The sequence below is a fragment of the Acartia tonsa genome, chromosome 15 (genome assembly GCF_053477335.1).
Source record: "Acartia tonsa isolate MP-2025a chromosome 15, ASM5347733v1, whole genome shotgun sequence".
NCBI lineage: Eukaryota > Metazoa > Arthropoda > Copepoda > Calanoida > Acartiidae > Acartia > Acartia tonsa.
In genome coordinates, this window is record NC_137274.1 from 6,597,741 (window position 1) to 6,622,629 (window position 24,889).

Below are 24,889 nucleotides of genomic sequence, written 5' to 3' on the forward strand. Positions count from 1 at the left end.
TTCAGTCATAAATTTTAATTACAGAAATAGAATATAATTTTTTTAAATACAATTTTAAATTAATATTTAATTTCACACAAAGCGCCTGTTTGTTTAGTCATGGATCAAAAGGGATAAGACAATGGCCGATAAATTGATGAACATCCCCATTGATGATGCACAAAATAACCCTTCTGTAGATTAAAACTGTTGGTTGAAACGCTTGAATACAATATAATAAAACAACAAAAAAAAAATTCAGTAAAAGTCCATAAAGTTACTAAGCCAAAATAGGTGTCCCACCCCCCAAGAAAATAGCTTAAACCCATCACAGGACCAGTAGGTATATTCCCTGAAGAGTAGAATCCAATCAGTTTAGTGGTTACTGAGATCTTAAGCTTCAGACGGACAGACAGACAGATGGACAGACATCATTCTACTTTGTATTATATATAGATAATGGAGGGGGGGGGGGTGTATATTTGCTCCGCAGGAAACTTTGTGTGAAAGTACTAATTTCGTGACAACGCCTCTTAAGGGGCGTTTCATCGTATTTGCACAGTAGCCTAAACCTGAGGGGTAATCACCTAACCTAACCTGAAATAACCTATCCAAAGCTACCGTGAAAATGTGCCTTAACGCCCCTTAAGAGGCGTTGTCATACGAAAGGGACTCTTCCCCAACTAACTTAATTATTAAAAATATCTAAATCAACATCATGTAATTCAGCTTGTAGAATTTCCATGATCAGTTTGGCGGTTTGGGCTCTTCCACCTGAAAAAAAAACAAGAAAACCGATTATTATCCGCTGGTTTAGAACCGGTCTCAGCCATACTAGCCGCATGATATCCGCGGAAAGCTGTCTATAATACGATGCAATAAATATTCCATCTGAAAAAAAGGACAAGGATGACAACATCCATAAAAGCAAAGCTATGAAACGGTATGAAAGACGAACATTAACTCTTGTAGAGTGTCAGGACTGAATATACAAAATATAAATATCTAAGTTTTGACAAAATTATACGTAAACTCGTTGCAAAAAAAATACTGATTAAGGACAAACCGACATTTTTAGGACTTGATTATAGAGATGCTTCGCTTAAAACATTGTACCTTTTTGTAATAGGAATTAGTACTTCAAAAATCAGATCAATCTGATGATTATATCACATAAAATTTTTTTGAAAAGTTAAAAAATCAACATGTTTGCAATGGACGTACGGACATTCTGGTAACGATTATAGAGTTGCTACGCTTTCTAACTCGTACAAAACTACTAAAATAATCACCATGCAAAGTTTGAAATCGATATGAAAATTCTAACATGTCTAAATTAACGAAAAAAAGCTATTCGTTACGGACGGACGAAAAGATCCTAATTATAGAAAAACTTCGCTTTTAAAAATTAATGGATACATAATCAGGGATTTCAGGATAATCCGATTGATATACGCTGGATTAGAACCGGTTATCAGTCATACTATCCGCATAATATCCGCGGAAAGCTGTCTATAATACGATACGATATATAACTATAAAACCCCCGGGATCTAAAGGGATAAGACTATGGCTGATAAAATGATGTACATCCCCAGTGACAATACACAAAATCACCTCTTCTTTAGATTAATAACATTGGTTGAAACCTTTGAACACCCAACTTTATAAATAAACCAATCAAAATCTATGAAAGTCCCTAAAGTTGTTAAGCCAACGAATAAGAAAATGCTATAATAAAACTTTGGAGACTAGTGTAATAAACAGCCCATTGTCCCCTCTCTCTCTCTGATATCAAGTTGGATATCTAATATAGCCCTCAGGTATTGGTCAATTCGATCCTCCCATGGTCAGGGGAGCGGATAGAGTAGAGACATAATTGAGAGGAGTGGGGTTTTGTTATATTAGCCAGCTGAGAGAAACATTTTATCAGTGTATGCAAGAATCTCTCACAATATCCACGTATTATATATCCACACTAGCCAATAGCGAGGTAGTTATATCAAGCCAACTCTAGTATATCCACATTAACATTTAATATACGCATTCCAGCAACAAATTACAGCCGTATAATCTATAATACAAAGTAGCTTGATGTCCGTCCATCCGTCCGTCTGTCTGTCCCATAAAATCTCGGTAACCACTGAACCGATTGGATTCTACTCTTCAGGGAATATACGTACTGGTCCTGTGGTAGTTTCAGGCTATTTTCTTGGGGGGTGGTGGGACACCAACAACAACCCCAAAAACAAAAAAAATAATCACTAAACTATCAAAACAAGGATAAAAGCCTTTAGAGGCGAAGCCGCTAGTATCTTAAATAGCAGTAATAGTAATCATAAATTTTGCTACGGAAATTTTTGATCGTTTAGTAATGTCTAAATAATTTCAGGTACATGATTTTTTTCAGAAAATTTTAATAATTTTTTTTTTTGAATCTCTAGACTAAAATTGACCAAAATTAAAAATAAATTCGAAAATTTTTAGTAGCGAAGCCACTCTATAATTCACTTTGTCTGTCCGTCCGTCAGTTACGCTTAGGGGAATGGGGATTTACTCAGCTCCTATAATAGATAGAAAGCTGAAATTTCTTAACAACACTCTCCTCAATAAGGAGCATAATGAAGTATAAAACAATAATAGCGGTCGGAATGCTTTTAAGCAGCTTTTTAGCCGCTTTTTTTTCAAAACTAATTTTCTCGGCTCCTGTAAAAGATAAAAGACTGAAACTATAGGTATGAAAAATCTATTTACTGCTTTTAAGCTGCTTTTTAGCTGCTTTTCTTTTAAAAACTTTTAGACATAAACCTTAATTTTTTAAGGTTTCGTGATTTAAGTTTTTTTGATATTTATTTGCATAGATCTTTCTTTCTTTTCTTTGTTATGATAAAAGATAATCTGCTCTATAACTCACTTTTTCCGTTTGTCTATATTATAATCTGTGCTTCGCCACTTATGGATGTTGTCATCCTTGTTTTTTTTCTCGAAGATTTTAAAAAATCATTGAAATCTCAAAAACTGAGAGAATCTTTCAGGCCATGGAAAGAAAACTAAGTTGTGGGTTTCATCGTATTTCCACAGTAGCTTTTGAAAGGTTATTTTAGGTTAGGTTAGGTGAAGTAAATGTTAATGATTGCCTCGCAGGGTTAGGAAATATGCCCCGCAGAGGCTAGAAATAGGAGAAAAGCTACTGTGAAAATACGACGAAACCCGCAACTTCGTTTTCTTTCAATGATCCAATCTTTCTAATGCATGTAAAAATGTAAATGTTTTTGTTAGTAGTGGAAACATTACCTTTTTGTTAAAATGGACATACAGACTTTCTGGTAATGATTATAGAGTTGCTACTCTTTACAATAATATTAGGGTTGGGTCGGATATCCGGACATTTTTTATATCCGGCCGGATACCGGATATTGAAACTATCCGGATACCGGATATTTGGCTAATTTATAATGCCGTTTATTCGGCGTTGGCCAAATATCCGGCCGGATACCTTATATCCAGCAAAATAATTCAGCCGGACATCCGGTATCCGGCCAAAAAAGTATCCTGCCCAATCCTAGTTAAAACATTATCTTTTTGTTAAAACGGACATACAGACTTTCTGGTAATGATTATAGAGTTGCTACTCTTTTCAATAATATATCTTATTGTCATAGGAACCATCATGCAAAGTTTAAAATAGATCATTCTAACATGCCTAAATTAACCATAAAAGCTATCCGTGACGGACGTACCGACTTGCCCTTAAATGTAAAGAAGGTTTGATTTTAAATTTCCAGTATGGCTTCGATACCGATTAATATCCGCTGGATTAGAACCAGTTCTCGGCATACTGATAAATCATGTCTAGCATCGTATTACAGACAATTTTCCATAAAATATTAAAATAAAAATCATCAAATCAATGCCAGTTTTGTTAGCCTTCAGAATAATTTTTTTTAATCTTGTAACTTTTCATTTTAATATCCGTGGAAAGGTGCCTATAATACGATGCGAAAAAGTTATTTAATGCATAGTATTATAAACAGCTTTCCGCGGATATAAAAATGTACATTTATCAGATAAAAACAGTTTTGTTAGCCCCGAGATGCCGAAGGCACAGGCTTACAAAAATGGTTTTAATAATAAGATTTTCCATTTTTATATTCGTAGAAAACTGTACATTATACGATACAATGCATGATTTTTCAGTGTAACTGAGAACCGGTTCTAATCCACCGGATATTAATCAGTTTCGAAACCTTACTAGAAAACCAACTTATCGTAAGCCGTGGACGTAATAGTATTATAATATGGCTGAGAACCGGTTCTAATCCACCGGATATTAATCAGTTTGGAATAGTACAATTACCTAGTCTAGAGGATGTCGCGCAATCTTCTATTAATCCCTCAAGGTCTGGATGTCTAGATAGAAAGAGAGATATCTATAATACAAAGTACAACGATGTCTGTCTGTCTATTTGTGTGTACCAAAGGATCTCGCTAACCGCTGAACCAATCGAGTTTTTTTTTGGTACGTATAGAGACTCCTACGCAACATAGCTAGGTATCATAGAAACTTGAAAGCAACATAGATAGGGGGGGGGGGGCATGGAGTAACCCCTGTGGAATATTAGAGGGGGCGGGAGGGATATCATACCTTGTAACTACAGCTGAAGGGAGGGGGGGAGAAGTAGTAACCCCTGTGGAATATTAGAGGGGGGGGGGGTGGAATATAATATCTTGTAACTACAGCTGAAGGGGGGGCATGTAGTTACCCCTGTGGAATATTAGAGGGGGGGTGGGGGTGGAATATAATATCTTGTAACTACAGCTGAAGGGGGGGCATGTAGTTACCCCTGTGGAATATTAGAGGGGGCAGGGGTGGAATATAATACCTTGTATCTACAGCTGAAGGGGGGGGGCATGTAGTAACCCCTGTGGAATATTAGAGGGGGGGGGGGGGTGGAATATAATATCTTGTAACTACAGCTGAAGGGGGTCATGTAGTAACCCCTGTGGAATATTAGAGGGGGGGGGGGTGGAATATAATATCTTGTAACTACAGCTGAAGGGGGTCATGTAGTAACCCCTGTGGAATATAATATCTTGTAACTACAGCTGAAGGGGGTCAAGTAGTAACCCCTGTGGGGGGGGGGGGGTGTAATATAATACCTTGTAACTACAGCTGAAGGGGGTCATGTAGTAACCCCTGTGGGGGGGGGGAGGTGTAATATAATACCTTGTAACTACAGCTGAAGGGGGTCATGTAGTAACCCCTGTGGGGGGGGGGGGAGGTGTATTATAATACCTTGTAACTACAGCTGAAGGGGGGGCATGTAGTAACCCCTGTGGAATATTAGGTGAATAAGGAGTCTTGCTAAGTAGTCCTCCACACACTCCATGGTAGTTGTGATCTAAAATATAAAAAAATTACCATCAAATAAATAAATATATATCTAATAATATTTTATACCAGCTGATACGCCCCTAGAGGCCTATAGGGGCACTAAACGGGAATAGATGTCCCCCCTTCAACTTCCAATTTTAGTTATTAATAAAAATTGATTCTTTTCAAGGGGCGATTTCTCTTGGGAGGTTTGAGATCCCTCTCTCAAAATAGTTAAAAACCTTCTCATGGCACTTTCATTTTTAAATCTAACAAGATTAGTTCTAATGAGACTAGGAACTCTCCTTTTGTGTAACTGTAATCTAAAGATAATTTTGTGCATTATTCTTGGGGATGTACATCAATTTATCGGCCATTGTCTTATCCCTTTAAATCAATGCTACTGACACTAAAGTCCCCAAAGTTAAATAAAGTACCCAAAGTACACTAAAGTACCCAAAAAGTACCTGAATAAACATGGGTACACAGATCTTGAGCATGGAAACTAGAGTACAATAGAGTATCGAAAGTACATTAGAGTATCCAAAGTACCCAAAGTACAACTAGAGTACCCAAAAAGAATACTGACACCTGTATAAACATGGGTACACAGATCTTGAGCATGGAAACTAGAGTACCCAAAGTACAACTAAAGTACCAAAAGTACACTTAAGTACCCAAAATGAATACTGACACCTGTATAAACATGGGTACACAGATCTTGAGCATGGAAACTAGAGTACCCAAAGTACAACTAAAGTACCAAAAGTACACTAAAGTACCCAAAAAGTACCTGTATATTGTATAAACATGGGTACACAGATCTTGAGCATGGAAACTAGTGTACCCAAAGTACACTAAGGTTACCAAAGTACACTAAAGTACCCAAAAAGTACCTGTATAAACTGGGTACACAGATCTTGAGCATAGAAACTAAAGTACAATAGAGTACCAAAAGTACACTAGAGTAACCAAAGTATCCAAAGTACTCTAAAGTACCCAAAATGAATATTGACACCTGTATAAACATGGGTACACAGATCTTGAGCTTGGAAACTAGAGTACCCAAAGTACACTAAATTACCCAAAGTACACTAAGGTACCCAAAAAGTACCTGTATAAACATGGGTACACAGATCTTGAGCATGGAAACTGAAACAATTTTTACATCCATATCTGTCTGCTTCATGGTGAATATTCCATCCTTAATAGATAGATAGATAGATAGATTAGATACAACTAGAAATAGATAGATAAATACACCTAGAGATAGATAGATAGATACACCTAGAGATAGATAGATAGATACACCTAGAAATAGATAGATAGATAGATACACCTAGAGATAGATAGATAGATACACCTAGAGATAGATAGATAGATACACCTAGAAATAGATAGATAGATAGATACACCTAGAGATAGATAGATAGATAGGTACAACTAGAAATAGATACACCTAGAGATAGATAGATACACCTAGAGATAGATAGATACACCTAGAGATAGATAGATACACCTAGAAATAGATAGATACACTTATAAATAGATTAATAGATAGATAGATACATCTATAGATAGATACACCTATAGATAGATACACCTATAGATAGATTAATAGATAGATACACCTATAGATAGATTAATAAATAGATACACATATAGAAAGATTAATAGATAGATACACCTATAGATAGATTAATAGATAGAAACACCTAGAGATAGATAGATAGATAAATTGATAGATAGATACCAGGGAGGAAGGGAGGGGACAATGGGCAATTAATTCAATTTGAGAGTTTTTGCTGAAATGCCACTAAAACCAGATTTATCCAGAAAATTTGAAGAAAATTTTAAAGTGTGTAAGGTTATATAAATTAGATAATTTAAAATGTGAAAGAGTTCTAAAAAGAAAAGCATCTACTTATAAAAAAGGTTACCAGTACATCACAATGAAGTAAACATGATGTAATTTATCACTTGAAAAATTGCCCTTAGAACATCTTCTCCTAGATATTATCAACTACCACCAAAATTCAAGAGGTTTTTTGATTGTTTATTACACAAATATCATAGTAGAGTTTCTGGACATGAAATAACACTTTCTTGGGAAAAAAATATTTGAACCAGCTGAAATAATTTTACACAATATAAAATTTTTGTTAATTTTTTCATTCATAACAAATTCTGCGGCAACTGTGCGCTATTATCAAAAGTCCCCAAATTCAGTCTAATTCTTCATGAACCCTTTAAGCTGGTTCCCAAGGTTTGAGACCCTAAGATATTGAATATTTAATCCATTGTCCTCTCCCTTCCTCCCTGGATAGATACCCCTTTCTGAGTTAAGGTTAAAAATAAAACCCCCTTAGTTTATTTCTATTATAAGGGGGAGGTATCAGTGCTTAACAAGCAGTTTGTATTATAGCACCAAATTGGGATATCTGGTTAAAGAGAACTCTATCAGTCAAATTGTAGGATAGATTTTACATAACAGACAGACCACCTAATACTTTATAAACAAGAATAGTTTTGATGAAAACTGATGCCTTTTTGAACTAAGGTTTTTTTTCGTTTTAAGTATGACCGACAGACAGACGGGCAAAAATGTATAGAGCAAATGCACATATATAATAAAATAATGTATAGAATTGATGCACATACATAATAGGATTCTAGACTAAAAATTTCAGCTGTCTATCTTCAATAGCAGCTAAGAAACACATTTCCCCCTTAGCGTTACGGACGGACAGACAAACGGACAAAATAGGCATATTAAACACTCACCTGGTCCCTTTATTGTTCTAACTCTAGTTTGATTAACAAGAATAATATTTTCCAAGTCAACCAGATACAACTGCCAATCAAGAATTCATTAGATTTCAGATGTTTTACTAGAGAAAGAGGGGACAATGGGTTGTTTATTACACTAGTCCCCAAAGTTTTTTAATAACATTTTCTTATTCCTTGGCTTAACAACTTTGGGGACTTTAGTGAATTTTTACTAGTTGATTCATTAAGAATGTTCAAACGTTTCAATCACTAATTTTAATCTACAGAAGGGGTAATTTTGTGTATCATCATTGGGGATATACATCACTTTAATGGTCATCTAAGACCCCCGAAGAGATAAGACAATGAATGATAAAATGGTGTTTATCCCCAATGATAACAAACAAATTACCCCTTCTGTGGAATAAAATCTGTGGTTGAAATGTTTGAACAATCAACTTAATAGACCGAACAATCAAAATTCAGTAAGTCCTCAAAGTTATTAAGCCATCAAATAAGAAAATATTATTAAAATACTTTGGGGACTAGTGTAATAAACAGCCCATTGTCTCCTCTCTCTCTGATATTTACCAGTGCATTATCAAGATACTCTTTAATCTTATTAATATTAGCTTCATTATGATTATTGTTTACCAAGATTTTGCTAGGTAAAGGACAGAAAAGCTATATTTTTTAAGATTTTGCTAAGAAAGGACAGAAAAGCTAGATTTTGCAAGATTTGGCTATGTAAAGGACAGAAAAGCTAGATTTTGCAAGATTTTGCTATGTAAATACAGAAAAGCTAGATTTTGTAAGATTTTGCAATGTGAAAATGTAATGAAATATTCCTTTTTAGTTGACCAATCCACGGCAAAATTGTTGGCACTCCAATCTGTGGGATACAGGGCCAAGCCATCCTAAATATTAGTTTTTCCTATATCGCTTTGAAACTGATTAAAATCAGGTGGATTGGAATCGGTTCTCAGCCATACTGAAAAATTATGGCGAACATCAAATTATATCCAGTTTTCTACAAATATAAAAATGTACAATGTTAGCCCCCAGATGCCAAAAGCACAGGCTTACAAAACTGGTTTTAATCTTATAATTGTACATTTATATTTAAAGAAAGCTGTTTATAATACCATGCAAGAAATAACTACTACAGGAATCACCATGCAAAGTTTGAAAACAATAGGACAATTCTAACATGCATGATTTAATGACAAAAGCTATCTGTTCCAGCCAGATGTACGGACTGACCCTAATTATAGAAAAACATCGCTTAAAAAAAATATGCAAACCTTATTATCAGAAAAATTTTGACCAATTTTGAGCAACATACTTACATTTTTATGATTTGATTATAGAGATGCTTTGCTTAAACATTGTACTTTGTTGTATTAGGAATTAGTATTCCAAAAATCATATCAATTGGAGTAGGTATTATATCACATAAAAATTAGTTGATAAAAAAGTTAAAAATCAACATGTTTAAAATGGATGCACGTTCCTAACTACTACAGGAATCACTATGCAAAGTCGATTAGGCCTAATTCACGAAAAAAGCTATCTGTTCCAGACAGACGTACAGTCTGACCCTAATAAAAGAAAAGCTTCGCTTAAAAAAAAAATAAGCAAACCTTATTATCAGAAAATTTTTGAGCAATTTTGAGCAACTCTAGGGCAAAGTGAGCTCGTAACAACCATGGATGTCCATAATAGCTAAACAAGTAAATTAAAACAAAACTAGTTTTGATTAGTTTCTAACTGGTTCTAACTGTTTCTAACTGAATTTAACTGATTCTAAATGTTTCCAACTGTTTCTAACTGTTTCTTACTGGTTCTAACTGTTTCTAACTGTGTCTAACTGTTTCTAACTGTGTCTATCTGTTTCTAATTGTTTCTAACTGTATCTAACTGGTTCTAATTGGTTCTAACTGGTTCTAACTGGTTCCAACTGGTTCTAACAGGTTCTAACTGGTTCTAACTGGTTCTAACTGGTTCTAACTGGTTCTAACTGGTTCTAACTGGTTCTAACTGGTTCCAACTGGTTCCAACTGGTTCTAACAGGTTCCAACTGGTTCCAACTGGTTCTAACAGGTTCTAACAGGTTCTAACTGGTTCTAACTGCTTCTAACTGTTTCTAACTGTGTCTATCTGTTTCTAATTGTTTCTAACTGTTTCTTACTGATTCTAACTGATTCTAACTAATTCTAACTATTTCCAACTGGTTCTAACTATTTCTAATTGTTTCCAACTGTTTCTAACTGATTCTAACAGGTTCTAACTGGTTTATAACTGGTCGTAACGGATTCTAACTTATCAATAACTGTTTCTAACTCTTTCTAACTTTTTAAAACAGGTTCTAACTATTTCTAATAGCTTCTAAATAATTCTAACTGATTGATAACTGGTTCTAATTGATGCTATACTTACTTATCTAATGATTGTCCAATGTATTGAAATACAGCCAATCTTCCGCAGGCACCATAATAGTCAGGAAATGGCCACCCACTGCAAGCCAAAATACTTTCTAATTGATTGGTCAACATGTTTAGGTGACTTGGCAAAGTTTGGTAAGTGTACTATAATTAAAACTCCTTATTCAATTTTTGTTAAAACAGTAATTTTAAAGCTTATTTTTAGATTAGGTTTGGTCAGGTAAGAGTTAGAGAAACCTATGCAAAGTGTAAAAACATGTTTTTTTCTTCACAAATCAGAAAACGTGAATCTCACCCCAGTTCTGTTTGAAATGAATTGAAAAAAAAAAACAATGTAACCTAACCTAAAATAAATTAATAAACAAACAAATTATAAACAACATCACCATTTTTTTCAATTTATTTAAAAATAATAACAGAAGTTTTGAGGGAGTTTTATTTCCTAATTTTTAAACTATAACTTAGAATGTGTAAAATGTAATGAAACACTGTGTATTTCTTATCCTTATAGTAAAGTAATTAGATGTTTGTGTGTTTGTATGTTTGTACCCAAGGATCCCACTAAATGCTGAACCAATCGGGTTCTCCTTAATAGGGTAGCTTCTCATAAGTCCTAAGAAGTTTTATAATACCACCACAAATATCACAAGAAATTTAAAATTTTAAAAATATTCTTACTTTACATAGAGACTTGAATGCAACACAGACAATTTTTTTCTTAAATTAGATATTTGAAATAAAAAAAAAACATTTAAAGTGCCACTAGAGGCCTCTAGAGGCGTAGCCGCTAGTACTAACTTAAAGAAATATCATACTCCATCAGTAACACTAAAACTCAAACAACAACAATTAGAAAGTTCCCTGGATTGTTGAAAGCTCATAGCTACCAGAGGTTCCTAAAAAAATTTAATATTTGTATTTTAAGTGGCATAATAACTGGTTATAAAATATTCTAATTAAATATAAATTATTTAATGCAAAGAGGATTTTTATATGATAGGTTGTTATAATCTCATATAGAATGTAGGCAAGCTGAGATGTTTTTAATTGCACCAATATTTTTATTTAGGAGATAAATTTACTTTTCCCATTTTATGATTACAATATACCAGTGTCATCCTATATATTTGATGATTAGGGAAATGACAAAAACTTCAAAATCACGCAACCTTTTAATCACGAAAAATTTAAAATCTAGGAATCGATCTAGCACCACAATTTATAAACAAATCTTAATGAAACTTGATGGAAATATGTAGAATATGAGCATAGATATTCAATCCCTGATAATTTCAGCCGCAAATCCTGAATAGGAATTGAAAAAACAATAGAAAACCTAAAAATCTAGGAATCGATTTAGCACCCCTATTAATATAAAAATCGTAATAAAACTTAAGGAAAATAAGTAAAATGTAAATTTAAGCAATTCCTGAAAATTTCAGCCCATCTATAATACAAAGTAGAACGATGTCTGTCTGTCCGTCTGTCTGTCCGTCTGAAGCTTAAGATCTCAGTCCCCACTGAACTGATTGGGCTCTACTCTTCAGGGAATATACCAACTGGTCCTGTGATGGTTTTAAGCTATTTTTTGGGGGGTGCAACACCCCCAATTCCCCCAAAAAATTAAAAATAACACCCCCCCAAAAAAATTTGTTTTTTTACTTTTTCTTTTAAAATCTAAAATACGAAAAATTAGGTTGATCAAACCTCTTGGGGCAAAGCCCCTAGAGGCTAGGGGCGAAGCCGCTAGTTATCTTAAAAAGGAGTTGAGAAAATCAGAAAAACATGAAAATGTAGGAATCGATCTAGCACCCCAAATAACAGACGTATGGACAAAACAATGTATAGATTAGATGGACATATGTTATAAGAATCTTCACTAAAAATTTCAGCTGTCTATCTTTTATAGGAGCCGAGAAAATCACGTTTCCCCCACTTTGTCTCAGACGGACGGACAGACGGACGGACATTTCGAATTATAGAGTAGCTTCGCTACTTAAAATAACACTTACTGGATTTATAAGCAGAATGGTAAGTAGATTGTGTAGATGAGGTTTGCTCCTGAAAATATTGTAAAAATCAGTAAATGAATATCCCTATGATGAATGATGATACACAAAATTACCCCCTTTTGTAGATTACAATTAGTACTTGAAACAGTTGACCTTTCAACTAAATGAACCGACCAACCAAAAGTTGTTACGCCATCCAATAAGAAAATGTTATTATAAAACTTTGGGTACTAGTTTAATAAAAAGCCCAATGTCCCCTCCCTCCCTGAGAAGGTAACAAGGAGGATGCGAACTTTGGTATAGAATTAGAAGGGGGGAAATTTGCTAGGATCATTAAACTGTTAAATAACTGTATGTCCCCATCCCAAGGACCTTGTGCCGACTCTCAATTAGGTCTTTGAAAATCAATCAATAGTGTCGGGAATATTAATATTAATATTAAGTAGCAGAAAACTTGCTAGCATACGAAAAAGGGTCTTTGGAATAGGGAGCCAGGTCTCTTAGTAGAGCTAACTTCAGTCTAAATAGCTAATTTTTGCACCTGTAGGTATCATCTTTTAAAACATGCCCAATCAAAAAAACTGCAGTCTGTGCAAAAATTTCTTTTTGATAATGTTAGACCAGGTTATTAGAAGAAACAGTAAAGAGTTGGATTCTTTAAAAAATCCTCCAAAATCACATAAAAAATCTACAAAAATTAATTAAAATCTTATGTTAATAACCCTTCCATGATTAAAACCGATCACCTTTCCTTAAACAAGCAGATATGCTACTTGATGCATTATAGCATATTTACAGGCGGGGGAGGGGTCATTAGGCTGTTAATTACTGTCCCCAATGTTTTTATATTCGTTGGCAAACAACATTGGGGAATTTTATTGCATTTTTTAAATTGGTTTATTAAGTTGAGTGGCCAAACGTTTCAACCACTAATTTTAATCTACAGAATGGGTAATTTTGTGTTTCATCATAAGGGAATGTACATCAATTTATCGGCCATTGTCTTATCCCTTTAGATCCCTGGTGCTACTTGATGCCCTAGAGATTTTAATTTGCCTGGCTGGATCAAATACCACAATCGCCCTCCTAAATTTCTTTATTTTTTTAAAATCTAAACTAAAAAGGGTTGTGAGATCCAACTTCCCCCTCCAAAAGTGCCCCTAGAGGCATCTAGAAGGCGTAGCCGCTAGTTTTCCAATAAAATGACACATTGATTGATTACTTGTGTAATTAATTTTATGTTCAAAGGTTATTAGAGTAATGTGTGCCATTGTTTTAGCGCGAAAATTTCATATTTTAGCGGGAAAATTTCATAATTTGGCGGGAAAATTGATTAGATTACTTACTTGTGATGAATGCCGCGGTGTAGAATATAATCAAATAGGTCCTGATCATTCACACACTCGAGAAAGTCAATATCCTAAAAAAAGCATCAAATCAGGGACCTAAAGGGATAAGACAATGGCCGATTAATTGATGTACATTCCCAATGTTAATACACAAATTTTCCCTTATGTACATTACAATTAGTGGTAAAAAACGTATGAACACTAAATTAACAAAATTAACAAACCAATAAAATTCAATTTAGTCCCCAAAGTTGGAGAGCCAACGAATAAGAAAACGTTAATATAAACTTTGGGGACAAGTGTAATAATGTCCCCTCCCGCCCTCATATCCTCTGTTTGTCTCCCGCCTTGGTGTCCTTCTGTCTGTATTTCTTTCTGTGTCTGTCTGTCCATCCCTTTGTCTGTCTTTCTGTCCTTCTGTCTGTATATCTTTGTGTGTCTGTCTGTCCTTATATCCCTTTGTCTGTCTTTCTAACTATTTGTCCTTCTGTCTGTCCTTCTGTCCGTCTATCTCTGTCTATCTTTCTGTCCTTTTGTCTTCCTAATTTTCTGTGTCTGTCCGTCTCTCTGTCTGTACATATTTCTGTGTCTGTCTGTCCGTCTGTCTATACCTTTGTCTGTCTTTCTAACTGTCTGCCTTTCTGTCTGTGTATATCTTTCTGTGTCTGTCCGTCTCTCTGTCTGTACATATTTCTGTGTCTGTCCGTCTCTCTGTCTGCCCTCTGTCTGTATTTCTGTCCTTCTGTCTATATATCTATCTATGTCTGTCCGTCTCTCTATCTGTCCTTCTGTCTATATATATCTTTCTGTGTCTGTCTATCCCTATTGTCTGTCTTTCTAACTGTCTGTCTTTCCACCTTGGTGTCCTTCTGTCTGTCTTTCTGTGTCTGTCCTTCTGTCTGTGTATCTTTCTGTCTGTCTGCTTTTTTTAATAATCCACCTGAAATATTGGAATAGTCTTTATTTTCTTAATATCCAGAGTCACAGTACTCAACTCCCCAGCATCCAAACCTGTAAGAAAAACGGGTACAGTTCCTTTCATGGTAACGCCTCTTAAGGGGCGATTCGTCGTATTTTTATAGGTTATCTTAGATTAGGTAAGATGATTGCCCCGCAGGGTTAGAGCCCCCCGCAGGGGCTAGAAATAGGAGAAAAGCTACTGTGAAAATACGACGAATCGCCCCTGAAGGGGCGTTGCCCAAAATACCGAGACTATACCTAAAAAAAAACTTGTTCTAACTTGTTCGAGAAACGAGGACAGACGGACAGACACAGAAATAACAGACAGACATAAAAACAGTCAGAAAGACAGAGAGAAAACAGACACAGAAGGGTATTCATACACAGGAACGGATAGAAAGACACACAGACAAACAGAAATAAAGAAATACAGACAGTTAAAAGGAAAGAAAGACAGACATAAGAACAGACAAACAGACACAGAATGGTATGTTAACAGAAAGAAAGACGGACCGACACAGAAAAATACAGACAGACATAAAGACAGACAGAAAACAGACACAGAATGGTATGTTAACAGAAAGAAAGACGGACCGACACAGAAAAATACAGACAGACATAAAGACAGACAGAAAACAGACACAGAATGGTATGTTAACAGAAAGAAAGACGGACCGACACAGAAAAATACAGACAGACATAAAGACAGACAGAAAACAGACACAGAAGGATATATAATATATTTACAAAGGAACAGATAGAAAGATACCCAGACAGACAGAAAGACAGACAGAAGGACAGACAGAAAAACAGATAGACATAGATAAAGATAGACAAAAAGACATACACGGTGTTCATAGACGTCCAAGGGGGGGGGGGGTAATGGGGCGATTACCCCCCCAAAAAATTTTACCCCGGGGGTAAATTTTGGGGGGGGGGGTAAACTAATTTTACCCCTGCCAACAGATTTCAGATTTACCCCCCAAGCAAATTTTACCCCCGGGGTAAAAATTTTGGGGGGTTAAAAAAAAATTGCGGCATTATACCCCCCCCCCCAAAAAAAAAACGAATTACCCCCCCTTAAAAAAATTTTACCCCCCCCCCCAAAAAAAAGCTTGGACGCCCCTGGCGGTGTTTCAAATAAAACTGCGTTTTCCGGTTTTGAGAAACAATCAGAAGGAATATGAAAAATAGAACTATAGGTCCATATTCTATGTAAAAATGTACATCAGAATTACTTAAGGTGTTTTTTTAATATCTCTGAAAATGCGGCTGTACTGATAGGTACATGTAGGGGAAAAATGCTTGATGTTAAATATAAGATATCAATTAGATTGAAATAACTTGAAAATTTTGCAACATATTATTTCAAAAATACATTATCAAAGTAGTAAAAGGTTAAATCAATGTCTCCCTTTGAGATTTTTAACTTAATTTTTTTTTTTGGCACTGTGCAAAGACCTTTTTAGGTTCTTCAGAATTTAGTTTTTTCTATTTCTCTATGACTAAGTCATTTTTAGAAAAAAAAACTCTTTTAAAACTGTGCACATTAATAAATAAAACAAGTCATTTTTTATTTCATTTAATATGTTTAAAAATAAGCAAGTTATCTTGGTTTGAAATAGTCGGTAAAAGTGCGTTTTCCTAAATTACTTATGTTTAATGAGATAATTTCTTATAATCTGTCAATCAAAATTAAGAGATTAAAAAACAAGGATGACAACATCCATAAGTAGCGAAGCACAAAAAATCGTGGATGGAAATACGTAAAAGTAGATTTAAAGTGTATTTATTCCAAAAAAGTTTGAAAATTGGACCAAAAACACCAAATATATGGGGAAATACAAATATATGGCCAAAAACCTGATAAAAGGCAGTCTGACAGTCATGGTTGTTTTCTTTTAACAACGGGAAATCTAATTTTGATATCTATAACTGAAAAAATTTTGAAAATCGGACCATAAACACTGAAGATATGGAGAATAATGTGATAAATACAAAAATAGCCTAAAACCTGCAAAAAGGCAGTCTGGCCGTCATGGATGTTTTCTTTACACGACGGGAAATTTAATTCTCATATCTATAACTGAAAAAATTTTGAAAATTGGACCATAAACACTGAAGATATGGTGGAAATGTGAAAAATACAAAAATAGCCTAAAACCTGCAAAATGGCAGTGTAGCTGTCATAGTTGTTTTCTGTAAACGACAGGAAATTTAATTTTGATATCAATAACTGAAAAATTTTGAAAATCGGACCATAAACACTGAAGATATAGAGAAAAATGTGAAACATACAAAAATAGCCTAAAACCTGCCAAAACGGGGTCCGACCGCCCTTGATGTTTTATAGTTAATTGTGCTCCTTAATAATGGGAATGTTGTCAAAAAATTTCAGCTGTCTATCTTTAATAGGAGCCGAGAAAATCACGTTTCCCCTATTCTGTCTTACACGGACAGACGGACGGACAGACGGACGGACAGACGGACGGACAGACGGACGGACGGACGGACATTTCGAATTATAGAGTAGCTTCGCTACTAATAAAGGGGGAGGGGCGAGTAACGAATATGAGAAATTTTAATACTAAGAACTAAAATTCAAGCAAAAAGAATACTGATTTTTTGTTTTAAAAAAAGGGATTTTAAATTTAATTTTAAATGTAATTATCAAAATATTTTGATGTTCATGTTATAATGTTGTTTTCAATCAAAAAAAAAAGATTTTAATTCAACTTTATGGCATAAAATTCTTTAAGAATACAATAACACATGCACCTTTTGAATTCTTTGGGCTCTAAAATGCGCTGTTATTTTAAGAGATATTAAAAAACACCTTTCATAAAATTGATCTATATTTTTATAGAGAATAAGAATATATAATTATTTTTTCATACTCCTACTGGTTGTTTTCCGAAACCGGAAAACGCAGTTTTAATTGAAACACCCTGTACAGTTGGAAGGAATCTACAGACCGACACAGAAAGATATACAGAAAGACAGACAGACAGAAAGATATACAGACAGAAGGACATATAGAAATACTGACAGTAGGACATACAAAAAGAATGGCAGTAAGAAGGACAGACAGGCACAGAAAGATATATTAACAGAAGGACGTCTAGGCAGAACGATAGAAAGCCAGAAATACAGACGAAAAGACAGACAGAAAGACATGACAGACTTAAGAAAGACAGAGAGACAGACAGACAAAAGGATAATCCGAGAGACAGAGACAGAAGACAGAGAGAAGGACAGACACAGAATATAAAGACCGAAGGACACTAAGGCAAAAAAAAGACAGTTAGAAGGACAGAGAGACAGACAAAGGAATAGACGGACAGACAGACACAGAAAGATATAAAGACAGAAATACAGACTGATAGACTGACAGATACAAAAAAAATTTCAGACAGACACAGAAAGACAGACATAAAAAGATAGATAGAAAGAAAGACAGACAGTTGGCAGGACAAACAGACAGACAAAGAAAGAAAAACAGACTGAAAAAATAGAAAGAAAGACAGACAGTTGGAAGGAATAGACGGACAGACACAATAATATATATACAGACAGAATGACAGACAGACATACAGACACAATAACTTATAGAGTATCATCGCAACAGAACACACAAACCACCTCTGAAAAAGAAGGGCAATGGGGTAGACAGACAGACAGAAAGAATAGAAAGGCAAAAAGACATAGAGACACAATCACTTATAGAGTAGCGTTGCTACAGAACACACAGTGACATTAGAGTAAAACACTAGAGGGAGAAAGGGTTAAATATCTGTATCTCACCATCGCATCGACCTTGTGTAACCTTTCTATTGGGTCATTGGAAATCAACCAATGGTGTAGCTTATATTAACAGACAAGTAGCAGATAATTATTTAGAAGCAGACGAAAAAGGTCATTGAAAAGGGAAGGGAGGTAGTTGTTTGTAAACATGTATACTATAGATCTGTTGAACAAAAAATTACCTCTGAGATCTGACTTATGTTGGAGAGCAAGATTTTCTAAATTTTCAATAATATCCCCCACCTCACATCTTTCCTCTCTGAGAGCATCATTCACTTACAGTGTATTTTTAACCAGGGATCTAAAGGGATAAGACAATGACCAATACCTTTATTTACATCCCCAATTGTGAAACATAGAATTACTCCTCAGTAGATTAATATTAGTGGTTGAAACGTTTGAACACACAATTTAATGAGCCAACCAATCAAAATTCACTATTGTAATAAGGTGTTTATTACACTAGTGAATTTTGTTGTCCCCTCTCTCTGATTTTTAACCCGCGACCGTGGCTCAAAATGAAGCACATTTGCTCGTCTTCATCAAGGAGATGATAGGTTCAATCCTCGGCTGACACTGCGTCATAACTAAACACGTTAAAAATACTGCTGTTATGTCAGTTGTGCGACAAAAATATTTAGATGCCTTGGCCCAAAAACAGGCGCAACTCATTACCCTGCACAGTTATGGCTTCTCAGACAAAGGTCGTGCAATCAAAGAGTTGGTTGTCTGTTGGATGCTACTCATGACCTAATATCCTCAATTATAAGCCGATGCTGCTCTGGATTCTCTAATTAAAAATCAAAGAAGAATCTAAATACACTGTTGTGGTGATTCCTGTGGAAATATGAACATAATCCTCTATCTAACTCTGATATCTCCGCGTCAGAACCTAAAACAATAAAAACAAACATAGTTTTCATCAAAAACTGAGGACTTTTTAACCTTAATAATAAGGTTTTTTTTAAGCATGACCGACAAACAAACGAAAAAAATAATGTATATGGTAGATGCACTTATATCATTGGAATCTTCACTAAAAATTTCAGCTGTCTATCTTCAATGGCAGCCGAGAAAAGCACAAAACACGTTTTAAATGGACGTGCTGACTTTCTGGTAACGATTATAGATTTACTACGCATTCAAAATTGTACCTAACTGTCATAGAAATCATCATGCAAAGTTTGAAATCGATAGGATAATTCTAACATGTCTTGTTTAATAATTGTATCATAAAAAAGTCTTTAAAAATGTGCTTTTTAAAGTTTTTTTTGGGAGGGGAGTATACCAATGTAATTTTAAAAAATATGGGCCCCAAAATTAATATGGCCAGTTTGAATGGTTATTTATCCCATTGTATTATAAACGGCTTTCCGCGGATATTAAAATGAACTATTATAAGATAGATACCATTTTTGTTAGCCCCAAGGAGCCAAAGGCTGGTTTTAATTTTATGGTTTTTATTTAAACATTCGTTGAAAATTATTTGCAATACGATGCTACTAATTAATTTCAGTATGGCTGAGATATCTTGTTATATTCCAGCGGATATTAATCGGTTTCAAAGCCATACCGTAAAATAATTTGCAAGGGAGAGGCACACAAAATAAAATTGCTAGTACTTTATTTGACGAAGTTTCCCCCTCCCAAATTTTCATTATGTTAACCTCTTGAGGGCTAGGTGACGTTCTCCAAGCCACCTTGAATTACAGGGTAAAGTAAGATAACACCCGTTAGACAACCAACTCTTTGATTGCACGACCTTTGTATAGAAGTCCTAACTGTGCATGGTAATTCGTTGCGCCTGCTTTGTGCTAAGGCATTCCCCCTTCTCCAACTATTCATGTTGCGCACCTAACATAGTAGCAGTAGGGACCCTTTTAACTAATTTCGCGGTGTCGGGCCACCTTCCCGACAACCACACCGAAACCATAGAAATCTAAATTCAAAGGGTGTAATGGTTATTTCATAGTATTATCAACAGTTTTCTGTGGATAATACAGTGTTGTGGAGTCGGAGCCGCCATACTTTGCTGGAGCCGGAGCCGTTATTTTCAGTACGACTCCGGCTCTAGTGTTAGCTTAAAATATATCTGGAAAAAAAAGATTTTTTATACCTACCCACCTTGATTAAACTTAATTTTTAAATTTTATAATTTGGAAACCATTTTAAGTGTTTCAAGTCCATTATTCTAAAAAATTGAACTTTAAAAAAGACTTGTAAAAAAAATTTTGTTGAGTTTTTCTTGATTTTAGGTAGAAGCCGGAGCTGGAGCCGTTATTTTCAGAGGCAGCTCCGCGGAGCCGGAGTCGCAACAAAATCAAACGGCTCCACGACACTGGAAAATGAAATACAAAAATCAAGATTTACTAAAAGTACCCAAAGTGTTACCTACCTAATTTTTTAAGAACCACAGCTTGGCTCAGAGGTTTCCAAACAGCCTAAACATAACATCTAGTCAGGGATCTAAAGGGATAAGACAATGGCCGATAAATTGATGTACATCCCCAATGGGCAATGATGATACACAAAATTACCCCTTCTGTATATTACAATAAATAGTTAGAACATTTGAAAACTCAACTTAATAAACCAACCGACCAAAATTCAAGAAAAGTCCCCAAAGTTGTTAAACCAACGAATAAGAAAACGGTATCATAAACTTTTGGGACTAGTATAATAAACAGCCCAATGTCCCCTCCCTCCCTGGTATAAACTACTTACAAGATAGTAACCAAAATACACTAGAGTACCCAAAGTACACTAGAGTACCAAAAGTGCCCTAGAGTACCGCAAAGTACACTCAGTACCCAAAGTACACTAGAGTACCCAAAGTACACTAGAGTACCTAAAGTACACTAGAGTACCCAAAGTACACTAGAGTCCCCAAAGTACACTAGAGTCCCCAAAGTATACTAGAGTACCCAAAGTACACTAGAGTACCCAATGTATTACCTGATAGACATTTCTTTGATTTATAAATTTGACTGGATAGTATTTGTCCCACCCCACAAGCTCGAATTCTCCTAAAAAACAAGAATGACAACTTCCATTTGATTTTTAGGACTTTCTGTTGATATGCTTTTCTTTTAACATTATACCTTATTGAATAGGAATCCGTATCGAAAAAAAGGATGAATAAGACAATTATTACATACAAATATCTAGTTGTAAAACCAATCCTAATTATAAAAAGCTTTAAAAAAATTTATATCAGTACTGTCAAGGGTAAGTGGGTGATAGAGCTGTTGTTACTAACAATAATAGTAATAATTAGAGCTGGCAATCCCCCAAACTTTGGGTCGGATTTGGAATCGGATTCTTACAAAAATCCGCCAAAAAACGATTTAATCCGTGGATTGCGGATTTTTTTTTTGCAGATTGCTAATTTTCGGATAGCCAATTCTAGCAATATTTTTTTGTCTTTTTGAAAATAAATAAAATTCTGACACTTACTTAACCTAACCCAATCTAATGTAAAATTAGCATGAAAAAAGAATTCAAAAAACTTTGGATGCTACCCATCATTTTACCTGTAATTAAGAAACAATAAAATACATTTTGTTTTTGTCTGCCACATTTTAAATAAACAAGGATGACAACATCCATAAAGGCGAAGCTCTGAAACGGTAGGACAAATGGACATTAACACTTGTATAATGTCAGAACTGAATAATCAGAATATAAATGCATAAGAGTCAAAGCAAAATTGTAAGTAAATTTGTTGAAAAACTGCTTGATACAGGATAATGTTTATGGACATACTTACATTTTTAGGACTTGATTATAGAGTTGCTTTGCTTAAAATATTGTACTTTGTTGTTCCAGGAATCAGTATACCAAAAATCAGACCAATCGGATAATTAGGTCACATACAAATTTGTTGTTCAAAATGCAAAAAACTCAACATGTTTAAAATGGACGTACGGACATTCTGGTAATGATTATAGAGTTGCTACGATTTCTAACTCGTACCTAACTTCTACAGGAATCATCATGCAAAGTTTGATAGGACAATTCTAACATGTCTAAATTAACGAAAAAAGCTATCCGTGACGGACGGACGGACGTACGGACGGACCGACCCTAATTATAGAAAAGCTTCGCTTTTAAAAAGTGCTAAAAAAGTCATAAAAATTAACAATCTGAATGCGGAATTTGATTCTGGATTTAAAAATTAGGACAAAATTAGGCGGATACGGGATTCGGATTGCCAGCCCTAGTTATTGTGTGTGTGTCTATATGTGTATGTATGTGTATATGTGTGTGTGTATGTGTGTGTGTGTGTGTGAATGAGTATGTGTGTGTATATGTTATTATACCTGCTGCAAAGTTATAGCACAGGTTTTTTGAGTATCAAGTTAGTTTGGTAGCTGGTGTGTGTGTGTGTATGTGTGTGTGTTTCCATGAGTATATGTTGGTATGTGTGTGTGTGTGTGTTTGTGTGTGTGTAGATGTAGGTATGTGTGTATGTATTTAAGATGTCAATATACCTGCTGCAAAGTTATGGCACAGGTTTTGTGAGTAGCAAGCTGGACAGGTAGCAGAGCTGAGCAGGCTGGTAACATCTAGGTTGACCGTCAGAAGTTTCATATACAAACATAGCAACAAACCTAAACAGATAGATAAATAAAGAGTGTGTGTGTGTGTGTGTGTGAGAGAGAGAGAGAAAAAGAGAGAGAGAGAGGTAGGTAGGTAGGTAGACAGAGAAAGGGAGAGAGACCGAGAGAGAGAGAGAGATAATACAGAAGCGGTAATTATTTGTATCAATTTATCGGCCATTGTCTTATCCCTTTAGATCCCTGGTCTAGGTACGTACAATTTTTAAGTCTTGATATTTCTAAAACTAAAAAATTTTCTTTCCATCATGGCTTCGAAATCGATTAATGTAGTATGGATTAGAACCGGTTCTCAGCCATACTGAAAAATCAGTATAGCATCGTATTACAGACAATTTTCCACCACTATTAAAATAAAAATGATAAAATTAACACCAGTTTTGTTAGCCCTGGCCTTCGTCCCCCTAGAAGCTAACAAACCTAGTTTTAATTTTATCATTTCTAATTTATACATATATCCACGGAAAGCTGTCTATAATACGATACGATAACTATTATTTAACATACAGAATGAATAACAAAAGGTTATACCTAGGTATGATAACTCTTCAGTTACAATAACATATTGAAAACAATAAAATAAAAAGTTTCAGATTTTTACAAAAAAAATTTGAGGATTTTTCATGATTTAAATTAAATTACAAATCTAAAATACAAAGTAGAATGATGTCTGTCCGTCTGTCCGTCCGTCCGTCCGTCTGAAGCTTAAGATCTCGGTAACCAAAATGTTATAAAGAGTTATCTATAATACAAAGTAGCTTGATGTCTGTCCGTCTGACCGTCTGTCCGTCTGTCTGTCCGTCTGAAGCTTAAGATCTCAGTAACCGCTGAACCGATTGGGCTCTACTGTTCAGGGATTATACCTACTGGTCCTGTGATGGTTTTAAGCTATTTTCCTGGGGGGTGGGACACTCCCAAAAACTAAAAAAACCTCCCCCCCCCCTAAAATTTTTTTTTACATTTTTTGTAAAATCTCAGTAACTGCTGAACAAATTGAGCTCTACTCTTCTGGGAATATACCTACTGGTCCTCTGGTGGTTTTAGGCTATTTTCTAGGAGGGTGGGACACCACAACCCCCCTAAAAATAAAAAATCCCTATTTCCAAATTTTTAATTTTTTTTTTATTTTTGTAAACAAAAACCAGTAATTGGGTTGGGGGAACCCCACTGCACCATGGGGCGAAGCCCCCATGGACCCCCCCCCCCAAAAAAAAAAAAAAAAATTTCACCAAAAATTTTTTTTGGGCTTTTTGTAACTTTTAGAAAGTTGTTGCAATTATAGGTATTAAATAAAATTTACAGAGGAGAGTTTTCAATTTTTGTGTATATGTGGTCCAATCAGTGGGACTATCAGAGCTTGCGCCGCATACAGGGTACTCGATTATGCTCACCCCGTACGAGATATACGGTGAACAACCTGGGTTTAATTTTTACGAATTGAAATTTTTGTGCATACGGCGCACAACCTGGGTTTAATTTTACAAAAGAGTAATTCGGCAAAGGTTAACTTTTTTGAAAATATAACTATAAAATTATTCTGGAGGGTTGACTTTCCATTACCTCATGGGGCGAAGCCCCT

The 24,889-nt window shown here is 35.1% G+C and overlaps 1 protein-coding gene across 2 annotated transcripts in view; it reads right to left on the minus strand.

The window, feature by feature from the left end:
- Positions 1–24,889, minus strand: part of LOC145307096 (divergent protein kinase domain 2A) — a 120,509-nt gene continuing 95,620 nt past the window's right edge. For both annotated transcript variants that reach the window (XM_080149433.1, XM_080149432.1), the window contains exons 5-21: positions 23,185–23,304; positions 21,647–21,717; positions 21,087–21,132; positions 19,529–19,583; positions 18,874–18,950; positions 14,868–14,938; positions 13,925–13,998; positions 12,579–12,627; positions 11,428–11,462; positions 10,562–10,639; positions 9,766–9,847; positions 8,971–9,039; positions 8,138–8,207; positions 6,468–6,557; positions 5,276–5,381; positions 4,337–4,389; positions 1–753 (exon numbers count right to left, since the gene is read on the minus strand). In XM_080149433.1, the coding sequence (XP_080005559.1) occupies positions 668–753; positions 4,337–4,389; positions 5,276–5,381; positions 6,468–6,557; positions 8,138–8,207; positions 8,971–9,039; positions 9,766–9,847; positions 10,562–10,639; positions 11,428–11,462; positions 12,579–12,627; positions 13,925–13,998; positions 14,868–14,938; positions 18,874–18,950; positions 19,529–19,583; positions 21,087–21,132; positions 21,647–21,717; positions 23,185–23,304 (1,232 nt within the window). In that variant the 3' untranslated portion in view covers positions 1–667. The remainder of the gene's footprint in view (positions 754–4,336; positions 4,390–5,275; positions 5,382–6,467; positions 6,558–8,137; positions 8,208–8,970; positions 9,040–9,765; positions 9,848–10,561; positions 10,640–11,427; positions 11,463–12,578; positions 12,628–13,924; positions 13,999–14,867; positions 14,939–18,873; positions 18,951–19,528; positions 19,584–21,086; positions 21,133–21,646; positions 21,718–23,184; positions 23,305–24,889) is intronic.